General features: G+C 45.8%; 1 protein-coding gene across 1 annotated transcript in view; it reads right to left on the reverse strand.

The window, feature by feature from the left end:
* Positions 1 to 1843: 1843 nt before the first annotated feature.
* The window catches only part of SSH3 (slingshot protein phosphatase 3), a 142753-nt gene continuing 130885 nt past the window's right edge, over positions 1844 to 13711 (reverse strand). The window contains 1 exon segment of the mRNA XM_030185766.1: positions 1844 to 3526. Coding sequence (XP_030041626.1) covers positions 2354 to 3526 — 1173 coding nt within the window. The 3' untranslated portion in view covers positions 1844 to 2353.

Here is a 13711-nt window from a genome sequence, read left to right on the forward strand (position 1 = left end):
CTCCTAGTGCTCCCTGACGTAAAATTTATCCAGTCAATATTGGGGTAATTGAAATCATTCATTATTATACTGTTGCCCAATATGCCAGCTTTTCCTAATTTCTGTGAACATTTTTTCATTTGTCTGTTCGTGCTGTCTTGGCAGATGGTACTACAGCCCTACCAGAATACCTCCTTTCACACATGGAATTTGTATCCATAAGGATTCCACGCTGCTATCCGTTTCATGTAGAATGGTTATTTTGTTTGATTCAATTCCACCTTTAACACATAACACAACCTCCCTCCAATTTGATCCATTCTTTCATTGCAATATAATTTGTACCCTGTTAACACAGTGTCCCACTGAGTAAAACAGAATTACACTTATTCAGGAGAGAATCTGTAACAGCTGATGCATGTTTATTCAGAAAGCGCAGCAAAATGTATGTTTGGAATCCCAAATTATGGTATGCTCTATCCCTCCCAGGAACAGACCATTGTTAAGATTTTCTTTCACATTAGGAATAAACAAGCACCAACCTTAAAAATACGCTCCACCACTTACCACTTTTTAAAAATCATTTTAATTTTGCAAATATGTATATGCTCAGTCCATCTAAACCACAGTTGCTTTTCCTCTCAAAAGAAACCAGTCATCTCTTTGTTAGTGATTGGATGGCTTGAGAACAGGAACACTAGAGATGACTAGAGATGGACCAAAAATATTCAAACAGGCTGTGCTCCACTTATAACCTGCAGGTGGACTGAAGCTTGGTGGAACTGGCTTATTAATACTTTGTTGTGGTAGGATTATACAATTGTGGGAGACGGTATGAAAATGATTTTTAGCCATCTTCAGATCAATGTCTGTTTAATGAAGCTTCTGATAGGCTGATCCCATCAAACTATGGCTGAGGAGATTCAGGCTCTGTTTTTCCTGAGCTAGTGGCACAGCAGAATGGCACAGGTGCAATACTGTCAAATACAAGAAGGGATGGCTGGCACTGAAAGAGCTCAAAATCAGCACTGGGATCAGCCTTACTTTCGAGCCCCTTGGCTAGTAGGGAGGATCTGGAAAGCCCAGCTGTTCTTCTTGGGAGTAGGATGAAATAAAATATGGCTTAAGCAGGACCTGCTGATATCTTGCATAGTCCTTCCTGCTCTTTCTCAGTGTCACAGTGCTATCGGCATTCATAGTGCTTAGGCTGCCCCTCCTGCTCAGAATAACAGCCAGGGCAAACAATCCCTGCTCCGCTCTCTACTGTAAACGATAGATATGCTTTAAAACCATGAAATGTGGTCCTTTCACAGAAAGTTCCAGAGACATCAAGGCTAAGAACACTGTCACTATGACCAGGAACAGGTTTTCATCTTGGCTACTTCAGCATTTGATTGTGCTCTGAGACACTGTGTGGGTTTCCTAAGCAAGCTATACATTTTTTGTTTATTTGTGCACAGAAGATGCTAATGCTTGTCCCATAGCTCTCATCTATAACTAATTTTTTTGTGGAACAGCAGGTTAAATCTGAACTACTAAATGAAATATTTGGGACTAGATCAACAGTTGGCAATTCTCAGCAGCACATTTGCACAGGATGGCATAAGAAACCCAGCCTCCTGACATGACACACTTTCAAGAATTCTTCTACAGCAAGCCGTTTCAAAAATTCAGGACAGACTGTATTAATCTAGGAATTAAGGATTTTGAAATCTTGAAACTGCTCATGGTGCAGGCACACAGGAGACAGTGGCAGGCTAGGAGGTAGCTGGTTCTTTCCTTGGGAACCCCTTACCAATGCCATGGATTTTCATCCCTGCACGACTAGCCTTTTCAGGGAGACCCACCCATGCCCCCCCCCCCCCCCCCAGTGTTACTTGGGGACAAATTTCTCTAGTGATCCTGAGTGACACTGCCTTAGTTGGCCCAAAAAGGTTGACAACCCATAATGAGGAACATATTGTGGAGAGGTGGGGAGGCATTAGGACTGTGCTATGGATAAATGTTCTCTTGACATCTCAGCATATTTGGCAGCAATTTGCTCCAGCATACATCTTTCTACATGGTCCAGTCACAGGACCAACTTCTTTCCTGTACATGGCCAAACACCCACACCTCTCTCAGGCAGGCCAAAACATGTCCCTCATGCATATTAGATGGCCCAGCCACCATTTCTTGCCAACAACCTTTGCATAATATGATCTAGCCAAGCATTTCTCTTGTCCATCAATCACCCCCAACTGATGACCCGTCCTTTGCTCCAGGGAATGACATGTGCTGACAGTGCAGCATGTTACCTGTGAGACAGTGACAGGATTAAGTGACATACATGATCAAGGCAAAGTACATGATTAAATTAGTAGCAGGGATTTAGCTAGAGGTCAGCCTCATCTTGAGCTGGACAGCCAGCTGAAGGTCCATGATCTTGTGCCAGCATGTCAAACGGCTCTACTGTGTCAACGTGATCCTGACGCATCATCCTTCGGCTTCCTGATGCTGTTCTCTCCAGCCGTGATGGGGAAGACTTGTCACAAGCCAAGTTGGCTTCTCTGCTGGATTCAGGTCGTAGCACTAATGCAATGGAAGAGGCTGGAGCAACCTGTATCAGACTGGTAACCATTTCCGTTTCTGCAACCTGCTCTTCAGCAAGGCTTGAGAGCTGCTGTGGTGCCCATTCCCTGCTGTCCTTGTTCCACCATGACTCCTTTCCTCTGCATGATTCTCCTTTTCCATTCCTATTCTGCTCCATCTTCCCTCCTCCCTCTGGTTCTTCCTCACCCCTGTTGCTGGACCCCATTTCACTCTTTAGCTCTCTTTTTCTTCCACTTTGCCCAGTGACTCTTTCTTCCCGATGCTCTCTCTCATTGCTCTCATTCTGCTCCCTTTCACTTCTTGGCTCTCCCTCTGCTCTCTCCTTTTGCCTCAATTCACTCCCTGGTTCTCCTTCACGACTCCAATTCTTTCCTTTCTCTGACCTTCCCTCATTAGTCGCATAAAACCCCTTCCCACACTCTGGCTCTCTTTCACTTTTTCCATCCTCCCCCGCCTCACAGTGTGGGTCCCTCTTGCCACCACCTGCAGGGGGTGATAACATTCTCTCAAATGCTTTGGCTTGGCGGGACACATATGCTGCTGCCTTTAGCTCAGTCACTGATTGAAGGTGGAGTAGCCGAGGCCGTGAAACAAGCTCTGCATCTTCTTCCATACTGTTGCCTTTGCAGAGCTCCTTGTTCTCGCTACCCTCTGGTAGCTTCTGCAGGGTCTCCAAAACTTGCGCTTGTTTGCGCACTTTCCCTGCTTCCGGTTGGTATGACCTCTGCTTAGTCAACTTTGGCTGTACTTCCAGCCCAGGCTGGTCGTGACTCTGTGTGCCGTTCTCAGATATAGCCTGGGACTGGCGGGGCAGATGCTTTTTGGTACTGCGTTTGGACGCACTCAGCTCATGTATCCTCTCTCTCCTGCCACAGCTGCTCGATAACCCTGGATGTCCCTCAGAATGTGAACAGCTCATTATCTCAGGGGCTTTATTTGACAGGGACCCAATCACCTAAGAAAGAAAATCACAAAAAAAGAAAATCTCTAATTATTAATTCTGTTAAGGTAGCAAATGATGTTTCACTTGGCTTTTAGTCTATACATTTACCATTTTCTCTAATCAAGAAATCATTCTTAGTTTAAAGCACAGGTTACACAAACACCCTAATTCTATACATAGTACCCAAATTGTGCGTGCAATTTAATTGCTGAATGAGCTAATTGGCGACAATAATTGGGCACTAACAATTATTGGCAATAATTGGAATTTAGGTGCGCACCTTTATAGTCGCTATGCTATAAAGATGTACGTGTAAACTTTTTCCAAGTGGATCCAAAAAGGGGGTAAGGCCACGTGAGGGGCATGGACAGGTTGGGGCAGGTCTAGGATTTGCACTGTGTTACAGAATTTGGGGGATCCATACCTAATTTAGGCATGGGGATTTATACCAGGATTCAGCTGGTGTAAATCCTTGCATTCCCTGGTGCTAAGTGCCATTTTATAAACGGTGCCCAACTTGGAGAACCATTTAGAGAATAGCGCATATTTACAGAATTGAGTTCAAAGAGTGTAATTTTCTAATAGGGGACGGGTATGGGGAAAATTTAGGGAATCCGTTGCATGGGGTTAAAATACAAAAAAACTGTGAGGTTACTGTTAGCGTTGCTGCTTGACTTTGAGTTTTGTTACTTTTACGCTGAGGTTGTTTGTGTATACTACGTACAATGTAATGTTTAAATTTTAAAAAAGTGTAATTTTCAAAGGGGAAATGTACAGAAAATCCTACAGGCTGCATGGTTATTTTTTGTTTAATCCACAAGTAGGCAGGTTAAACTTTGTGAAAAGCAGGTGTGGGGATCTGAAAATCAACCCCCACAGTTGCTTTTTTGGGCTGGTCCTGGCCCCATCCCCAGAGCCACCAATTTTACCTTAGGAAGGCTTAGAGCACTTTTCAGAGGAGGTTTTTTTTCCCCCCTGCTTTAGCCATGAAAATTCCTTTGAAAATTGTTTTATAAAGCTGAAAGGGTAGCATGTGTTGCACACTGTACACTCAGATGCTATTTTCTCTGGTGCTGAGAGGAATAAAGGATGAGCAGAAATATAAACCTCCCTCATGCACCCACTGCCCCATCACACAGTAAGTATAGCAGAGACACAGACCTTCTTTCAGTCAAACTGGTGACCAGGCCAAGACTGGGAGAAATACAAGGGTCAGCTGCCACAGGTGTTACACCCAAGAGAAGCATAACCTATATAGGTTGTGAGTGCCATTTTGAAGGGTTTTGTGGTAATAGAAGATGTTTGTGTCACCGTTACTTAGATGACACCCACAATTTGAGTTTATTTTCTAATGTGTAGTAAGGGGAAACATCCTAGTTCAGGCTAGCCAGCCAATGCAACATAGATTTCTTTTTAAGCGTTATGGTGTTTCTTGATTTTTCTTTGCAAGCTACTTCCAAAAATCACAGACACACTCACCAGACACTGTAACCCAATTTAAGAAATATATCTATATTATGTATTTACAATTGTGTATAAAAGAGTAGGCACCCCTGATCAAACTGTTATGTTTCAATAAATTCAGTGCTTTCTTTGTTGGAAAAAGGATACCAATACTCAATATTGGCAACCTTAGGGGTGGGGTCACTACCTATGGCTCCACCCCCTATAGTAGCCACACCCATAGTAGCTATACCCCTTTTACCTGCCATTGGGCATAGAAAAAGGCATCATCATTGAAAATATTACACCAGTATAGGAGAAGAAAAATAACTTGTGATTTTTTTTCATTATAAATAATTTCTGCAAGTGGTTACAATTCCAGTAGTCCCAAAATGACACAAACCAAATTCGCACACAAACCAGAAATAAGGAGAACAGTCTTGCCAAATCTGAAACACAATATGTTATCAAAATCTCAGAACCTAACAAACAGATCCCTATTCAGACACTTGGCCTTGCAGTCACATATGCAGAACAGAGATAGCCTATCTTGAAATAGAGGCAAAGACATAGTCGTAGTTTGACTGTTTCATTTGGGGGGGGGGCAAAGGAAGGGGCGGGGCATATTAGCATATTCATTTGCATATATGTATATGCAAATTATGCTAATATGGAGGAAGGAAGAAAGGGAGCAAGAGCTAGCTTTTTTTTGGGAATAACCATAATGAATATTATGTATGAGATATCTCATACATATACATTATGGTTATTCCCAAAAAAGCCAGCTTTCTCCCTTCCTTCCTTCTTTCCTCCTTACCCAGCACTCCCTCTTCCTCTCCAGTAGTATTTCCCCACCGATACACATTTCCAAAAGCTAACATAGTCCAATTAATAAATTCTGAATAAAATACTTTTTTCTACCTTTGTTGTCTGATCATTTCGTTTTTCTATTCGCTTTGGTCCCAGTGTCTTCTTTCCATTTGATATTTTTTCACTCACCATGTCCACCATCCTCCTGTGTCCTTATGCGTCCAGTCTACCATCTGTAGCCCTGTCCCTATCCTTCCTCCAGTTTCAGTATCTGCCCTCAAAGTGTTGCACTCAGTCTGCGGCTCCTCACTACCTGTCCACCCTCATCTCCCCCTATGTTCCCGCCCGCAACCTCCGCTCACAGGACAAAGCCCTTCTCTCAGTACCCTTCTCCACCACTGCCAACTCCAGGCTCCGCTCATTCTGCCTTGCCTCACCCTATGCCTGGAACAATCTTCCTTTACCCATATGCTATGCCCCCTCCCTACCCATCTTCAAATCTCTGCTTAAAACTCACCTCTTCAAATGCTGCCTTCGGCGCCTAACCGCTCGAGAAATATAAAATGCCCCAATCTATCCACCCTATCAGATTAACTGTTCACTCGTCCTCTAGATTGTTCACTTGTCTTTAGATTGTTCTCTTGTCTTTTAGATTGTAAGCTCTTTGAGCTTCCTTCTATGTTTAAATTGTACAGCGCTGCGTAACCCTAGTAGCGCTTTAGAAATGTTAGTTAGTAGTAGTAGTAGTTACGATCCAGCCCTTAAATGCATCAGTTTCCTCTCCATCCATATCCAACATTTCTCCTCACTCCCCTCCCCTCCATCCATCCATGTGCATCTACTTCCTCTGTCTTCCTTTCCCTCCATCCATGTCCAGCATTTCTCATCTCTCCCCTTTCCCCTCTATCCATCCATGTCCAGCAATTCTCCTCCTTCCCCTGCCCTCCGCTCTGTCCAGCAACTCTCCATTCTCCCCTCCCCTCTCCTCCATCTCCAGCAAATTTCCTCTCTCCCCTGTCCCCTCCATCAATCCCTGTTGTCCAGCAATTCTCCTCTCTCCCCTGCCCATCCTGTTTCTGTCCATCCCCTTCCCCCTTCTATCCAGCGTCTCCCCCCTCTCTCCCCCTTGGCAGCATCTGTAAAACGACAACGTGGATGCAGCAGCTCACAGGTTTGCTTGCTGTGTTAAGTGAACGGCGACGGCTGCGCGAGGGAGTGGAAACAGTGATGTCTTCCTTACTTCCAGTGGACGAGATAGGCTGGCTCACACTTCCATTCCACTCCCGAAGTCGCAGCGACGAACGGGCAGGCAGTGCTGCGGTAGTAAAAGCAACAAGGAGGCAGGTTCGACTCTGCCCTTCACTTCTGAATCCCTGCCCTCTACATCCCGCCTTCCTCTGATGTCATTTCCTTTCGGGCGGGACGCTGAGAGGGCAGGGAAGTGAAGGGCGGAGTCGAACCTGCCTCCTTGTTGCTTTTACTACCGCAGCGCTGCCTACCCATTCGTCGCTGCGACTTCAGGTAAAAAAAAGTCGCCGTTCCAGTCATCGTCGTTTGGGGGGGCAATGCCCCCCTCGCACCCCAGTCTACGCCCATGGACAAAGATTAATCTGAAGTCCCAACAAGCCAGACTCTGCAAGCAGCACAATACTAGGAAAACAGAAACAAACATATTTCCTTCTGTACAGTACAAAATAAGACAGCAGATGTAAATTCTCACATTGGACATATTTACAAACACTAAAATGATTTGTTCTATCTTTGTTGTCTGGTGACTGTTTTTCTGCTCATGTTGGTCCCAGTCTCTGGTTCTGCTGCTATCTGTTCTCTTAACTCTGTTTCCAGGACCTCCTGTCCATTTATTTTCTTTACTCTCCTCCTTTCTTCTTCACTTCCTGCCCTACATCCATAAGTAAAAGCTGGGTCCTCCGCAGACTTGACTGGAGAAGGTATACAGTGAATCCAATTTTTGCCTATTTTCTCCATCCACGTATAGTTTTTGTCCTCCCTTCCCTTTCCCTCCTCTCCATCTATGTGCCTCTCCTTCCTCTTTCTTCCCTCCCCTCCATCCATGTGTATCTCCTTCCTCTCTCTTCTCTCCCCTCCTCTCCATCCATGTGCATCTCCTTCCTCTCTCTTCCCTTCCCTCCATCCATGTCCAGCATTTCTCCCCTCTCCTCCCCCTCCATGTCCAGCATTTCTCCTCTCTCCCCTCCCCTACACTCTTCCTTCCCACCCATCCATCCAGGCTCACCCACTCTCTCTACCTCGGTCCAACCAACATCACCCCTTCGCTCTCCCCCTCCCCCCAGGTCCAGCATTTCTCCTCAAACCTTCCTCCTTTTCCCGCTGCCTGCCTCTGAGAGTCCGTCCCCCAGCAGTAATCAGACAGTACAAAGCCCAGCACCAGCGCTAACTCAAATACTATGGAGCCGGCCCTGTTGGTTCTGCCCTCTCTGACACATATGCATCAGAGGGGCGGTACCAACAGGGCCTCCACAAGCAGATAGGCTTGAAGACTCTTCAGTGCTGGTTAGCACTGGTGCTGGGCCTTGTACTGTCCAATTACTGCTGGGGGCTGGACTCTCAGAGGCAGGCAGTAGGAGGGAAATGGGAGCAACCCCATAGCAAAGCCAATGGGAAGCAGGTAAAAAAAAGATGCCAGTACACCATACCGGTGCATACCGGCACAAAAAAAGCCCTGAATAAATCCCTAACTGAATAGAAGCTACCACAACCTCTTCATGGTACCAGCATTAAACAAGACATCTTTCTGCAGATTTTAGTGCAAGATTACTAATTGCACTTTTTTTTACAGACTGAAAACAAGGAAACAATGAATATGGCAGGTGCAAACCTTTTCACCCATGCAGAAACAACAGCTTCTAAATGTTTCCTGTAGCCAGCTATAGGGCACAATTATCAACCTGAGCTACCATTAAAATCTGAGAGTCCTGTAGTAAAATAACACGCCGTAACAGTAGCCCGCATTAGTGTGAAGAATTTCAGTCTCTGGTAACCAGAGCTGATATTGTGATGTCCTAATGCATCATTCCACCAATGACTAATAGCCAACCTCATCAGTGATGTCACAATGGCTTGATTACCCTATACTTGACTCTTTTGGCCTCAGGAATCCAGGCAAGGTGATGAGGGAACTGGAAAGTTATAGTATGATCTCGGGCTTTCAAGTTAATATACATAAATCTAAAATACTGAACATTTTCCTGTATCCTGGTTTAGTGGATAGCATTAAGGCCTGCTATCCCTTTTGCTGGGTCAAAGCTTGATATTTGGGCATTTACTTGGGAGTCTCTGGAACTAATCTTTTTGATCTTAATTTTGGCCCCTTGCTGCATAAAGTTACTCTATCTTGAAAGGGGGGAAAGCCTTTGTTTATCCTGATGGGGTACATTGAGGCATTGAAGATGATGCTACCCCAGTTTCTCCACCTTTTTCAACCTCTACCCCTTTTCACAGAGGACTGGATTTTGTCTAAATGGCAGAGGAAACTGCCATTTAGGTTTATTTGGGCAGGGAGGTGGCCTTGGATGGCGATGGCTACTCTTTAAGTAAGTCGGATGGGGGGGGGGGGGGTTAGCAGTGTCAAACCTTAAGAAATATTATCAGGCAGCACAGCTGCATGCCTTACTGGAGTGACATGTGCAGAAGTGTAAGCAATGGGTGAATCTTGAGCAGGGAGAGTTGCTGGATATCCTACTATTGCATTTGTCGTGGCTTCCTAGGGGAGTTGGGGGTGTGTGAGGGGAGGGGGTTCCTATCGGCTTCTTACTTTAAAGATTTGGGTGTGAACGAGGCAGTGGCTGATGGAGGGGAAGAAATATTCTTGGTATACCCCCCTATGTTTCAATCCGGAGTTTAACCAAGGGAGGGATCAGGATATCTTTTGAACTTGGGGGAGAAAGGACTTAATGTTTGTGGAGCAGTTTTGGGATGATACTAGGGCAGGAATTAAAGATTTTAGAGAGTTGCAATATAAATTTAGTTTGCAGCCGAGAGACCTGTTCCCCCTATCTGCAGGTTAAACATTATATACAATCTACTTAAGTGTTTTTAGAAATGAAACAGGGTAGCATAGCCTTTGAGAAACTGCTGGGTCCTAGGTTGCAGAAACAGGCTATATCCCAAATTTATCAATGCTTAAATTTTAGAAGAGGAGTGTGTCTGAGGTATACGAGATCATGCAAGCTGATGTGGGGAGTTCTCGGGGAGTGAGTGGGAGGTAGTTTGGCAGAGGATACGAGCGTTGAGGTTAGCCACTTCTATTGTGGAGAATGGGTATAAGGTAATATTTAGACGGTATGCTACACCAGTATTGTTGCATGAGTTTGGGGATTGGAGAAGGTGAGTGTTGGAAAAGGTATGGGGCAAGATGAGTGTATAAGCATGTCTGGTAGGAATGTGGGGTTGTTCAACAGTACTTTCAATGGTTATTGCAACTCTGTTGGAAACAGATTGCCTCATCCCTGGAGATTGCTCTGCTTAATATGCCAATAACAGGGATGGATGAGCGGGAGGACTGGCTGGTCCAGCTGGGCTTAGTGGCTGCCAGTGTGATGCTGGCCTCTCATTGGAGGGGGTTTCAATTGTGGAAAAGACATACTTGAGAGTATAGGGCACAGAAGTTTGTCAACAGATCCTGAAGGTATGTTCTTGCTGTGTTGTTGTTGGGGGAAGGCTGGGGGGAATATTCATTTTTTTTTTTGCACTGTTTGGGAAGGTAGGTGCATTGAAGAAACCACATGTACTGTTAGAGCAGCAGACTTTGATCCTGGGGAAATGGGTTCGATTCCCACTGAAGCTCCTTGTGACTCTGGGCAAGTCACTTAACCCTCCATTGCCCTGGGTACAAATAAGTACCTGTACATACTATGTAAACCACTTTGAATGTAGTTGCAAAAAACCACAGAAAGGCAGTATATCAAATCCCATACCCTTTCCTTTTCCTTTCTTGCTTTTTGAATGTGCTGCTCTGGATATTGTACTGCATTAAAGAAATGTTAAAAAAATAATAAAAAAATACTTGGCTCACTTTTATTACATATAGCAGTGTATGAGATTTACAGAGACATTTCTTTGTCTTTAATTAAGGGGAATGACATCAATGTGGGCTACTGTTAAGATGGATTATTTTACTGTTAACCTCAGTTATAAGTAATTAGGTATCACTGCATAAAATAGAATGAATTAGTGGTGAAATAACGCTTCTTAACGGTAGCCCTTGTTGGTAACTTCCTCCCCCCTAGTGTGGTTTCAGTCTTTGGTAACCAGAGTAGATATTGTGATGTCATAATGCTTCATTCCACCCACTTATTACTAGTAAAAAAAGGCCCGTTTCTGTATGAAAGGAAACGGGCGCTAGCAAGGTTTTCCTCCCCCCCCCCCTCGCTCTCTCCCTCTGTCCCCTCCAAGTCCCACGGCCCCCTTTCCTCCCCTCCGATTTCCACGGCTTCCTCCCTCCCTCTGTCACTCTCCTTCAATCTGTCCTCCCTCCGAGTTCCAGTCCCCCCTCCCTCCCCCCATCCCCCAACTTGCACATCGCCCCCCTCTCCAAAATCTCCAACCCCCCTCTCCCCCTCTCTAACCGGGGTCCCGGGGGCAGCATTGAAGAGTGAGCAGGCTCAGTGAGTCTGCTGCCTTCCCTTCTCTCTGAGCTCTGACTCTGGTCCCACCCTCATTTCCTGTTTCGGCAAGGGCGAGACCAGAGTCAGAGCTCAGAGCAAAGAGAAGGGAAGGCAGCAGACTCACTGAGCCTACTCGCTCTTCAATGCTGCCACCGGGATGGGAGTAACTAGCAAAGTAATTAAATTTGCTGATGACACAAAGTTATTCAAAGTCGTTAACTCGTGACAGGATTGTGGAAAATTACAAGAGGACCTTACGAGACTGGGAGACTGGGCAGCTAAATGGCAGATGATGTTTGAGCAAGTGCAAGGTGATGCATGTGGGAAAAAAGAACCCGAATTATAGCTACGTCATGCAAGGTTCCACGTTAGGAGTTACGGACCAAGAAAGGGATCTGGGTGTCGTCGTCGTCGTCGATAATACACTGAAACCTTCTGCTCAGTGTGCTGCTGCGGCTAGGAAAGCGAATAGAATGTTGGGTATTATTAGGAAAGGTATGGAAAACAGGTGTGAGGATGTTATAATGCTGTTGTATCGCTACATGGTGAGACTGCACCTTGAGTATTGTGTTCAATTCTGGTCACCGCATCTCAAGAAAGATATAGTAGAATTGGAAAAGGTGCAGCGAAGGGCGACTAAAATGATAGCGGGGATGAGACGACTTCCCTATGAAGAAAGACTAAGGAGGCTAGGGCTTTTCAGCTTGGAGAAGAGACGGCTGAGGAGAGACATGATAGAGGTATATAAAATAATGAGTGGAGTGGAACAGGTGGATGTGAAGCATCTGTTCACGCTTTCCAAAAATACTAGGACTAGGAGGCATGCGATTAAACTACAGTGTAGTAAATTTAAAACAAATTGGAGAAAATTTTTCTTCACCCAACACACAATTAAACTCTGGAATTCATTGCTGGAGAACGTGGTGAAGGCGGTTAGTTTAGCAGAGTTTAAAAAGGGGTTAGACGGTTTCCTAAAGGACAAGTCCATAAACCACTACTAAATGGACTTGGGAAAAATCCACAATTCCAGGAATAACACATTTAGAATGTTTATATGTTTGGGAAGCTTGCCAGGTGCCCTTGGCCTGAATTGGCCGCTGTCGTGGACAGGATGCTGGGCTTCACCTTTTGTCAACTTGAATTCTCCTGGTGGTTACATATCCTATATAATAATTTCCAACTCCAACGTTCTGAAGCTGACTCCGTGGCACTGAAGGGTTCATAGGGTTCGTGCTGCCTGTAACCATCTGTCTCACTGTCCCGCCCTCGCATCATAACGTTATGATGTTGAGGGCTGAACACCGAGAGGGAAGGGGACGCAGCATAGTTGCCAGGCAAAGCAACGCAACGTCACAAACATGAGGGTGTCGTCGTCCCTCCCTTCCTCCCTTCCAGTTCCAGGCCCCCTCCCTCCGATGTTTAAAAGTCATCTTCACTTACCAAGTCAGGGTTACGGCGGCCAGCAGCAGTGGTAAAACGCGTGCAGCCTCGGCTCTTTTCTCTCTCTCAGCTGTGGTCCCGTCCTTGTGGAAACAGGAAATGAGTGCGGGACCACAGCTGAGAGAGAGAGAAGGGCCGAGCCTGCACGCCTTTAACCGCTTCGTAGGGAGGGGGCCTGGAACTGGAAGGGAGGGAGGAAGGGAGGGACAACAACCCTGGAATTGGGAGGGAGGGGGGACCCTGGAACTGGGAGGGAGGGAGCCTGAAACTCGGACAGAGGGGGGGACCCTGAAACTCGGAGGGAGGGAGGGAGGGGGGACCCTAAAACTCAGAGGAAGGGAAGGAGGTGGGGGGAACCTGGAACTCGGAGGGAGGGAGGGGACAACCCTGGAACTCGGAGGGAGGGGGATGACCCTGGAACTCGGAGGAAGGGGGACGATGACCCTGGAACTCGGAGGGAGGAAGGGGGACCCTGGAAGTGGTAGGGAGGGAGGGGGGCACCCCTGGCACACACTCTCAATCTCACACACACAATCTCTCACAGACACATTCGCACCCAGTCTCTCTCACTCTCTGTCACACACACACACTTGCACATTCACTCTCTCTCTCACACAGTCACTCTCACACACACTCTCTCTCTCAAACATACACACTCCAAGGAAAACCTTGCTAGCACCCATTTCATTTCTTTCAGTAACGGGCCTTTTTTACTAGTATATATATATTTTTTTTTAGGTACAGACGAAACAGTTTGGGAATGGTTTTGTTTGTTTTTGATAGGAAAGGTTTAAAAGATGGTACAGGAGAAAGATGAGCCCAACTGGAGTCCAGTCAAGAGTGGAGTGCCACAGGGATC

Source organism: Microcaecilia unicolor, chromosome 1, assembly GCF_901765095.1.
Source record: "Microcaecilia unicolor chromosome 1, aMicUni1.1, whole genome shotgun sequence".
Taxonomy (NCBI): domain Eukaryota; kingdom Metazoa; phylum Chordata; class Amphibia; order Gymnophiona; family Siphonopidae; genus Microcaecilia; species Microcaecilia unicolor.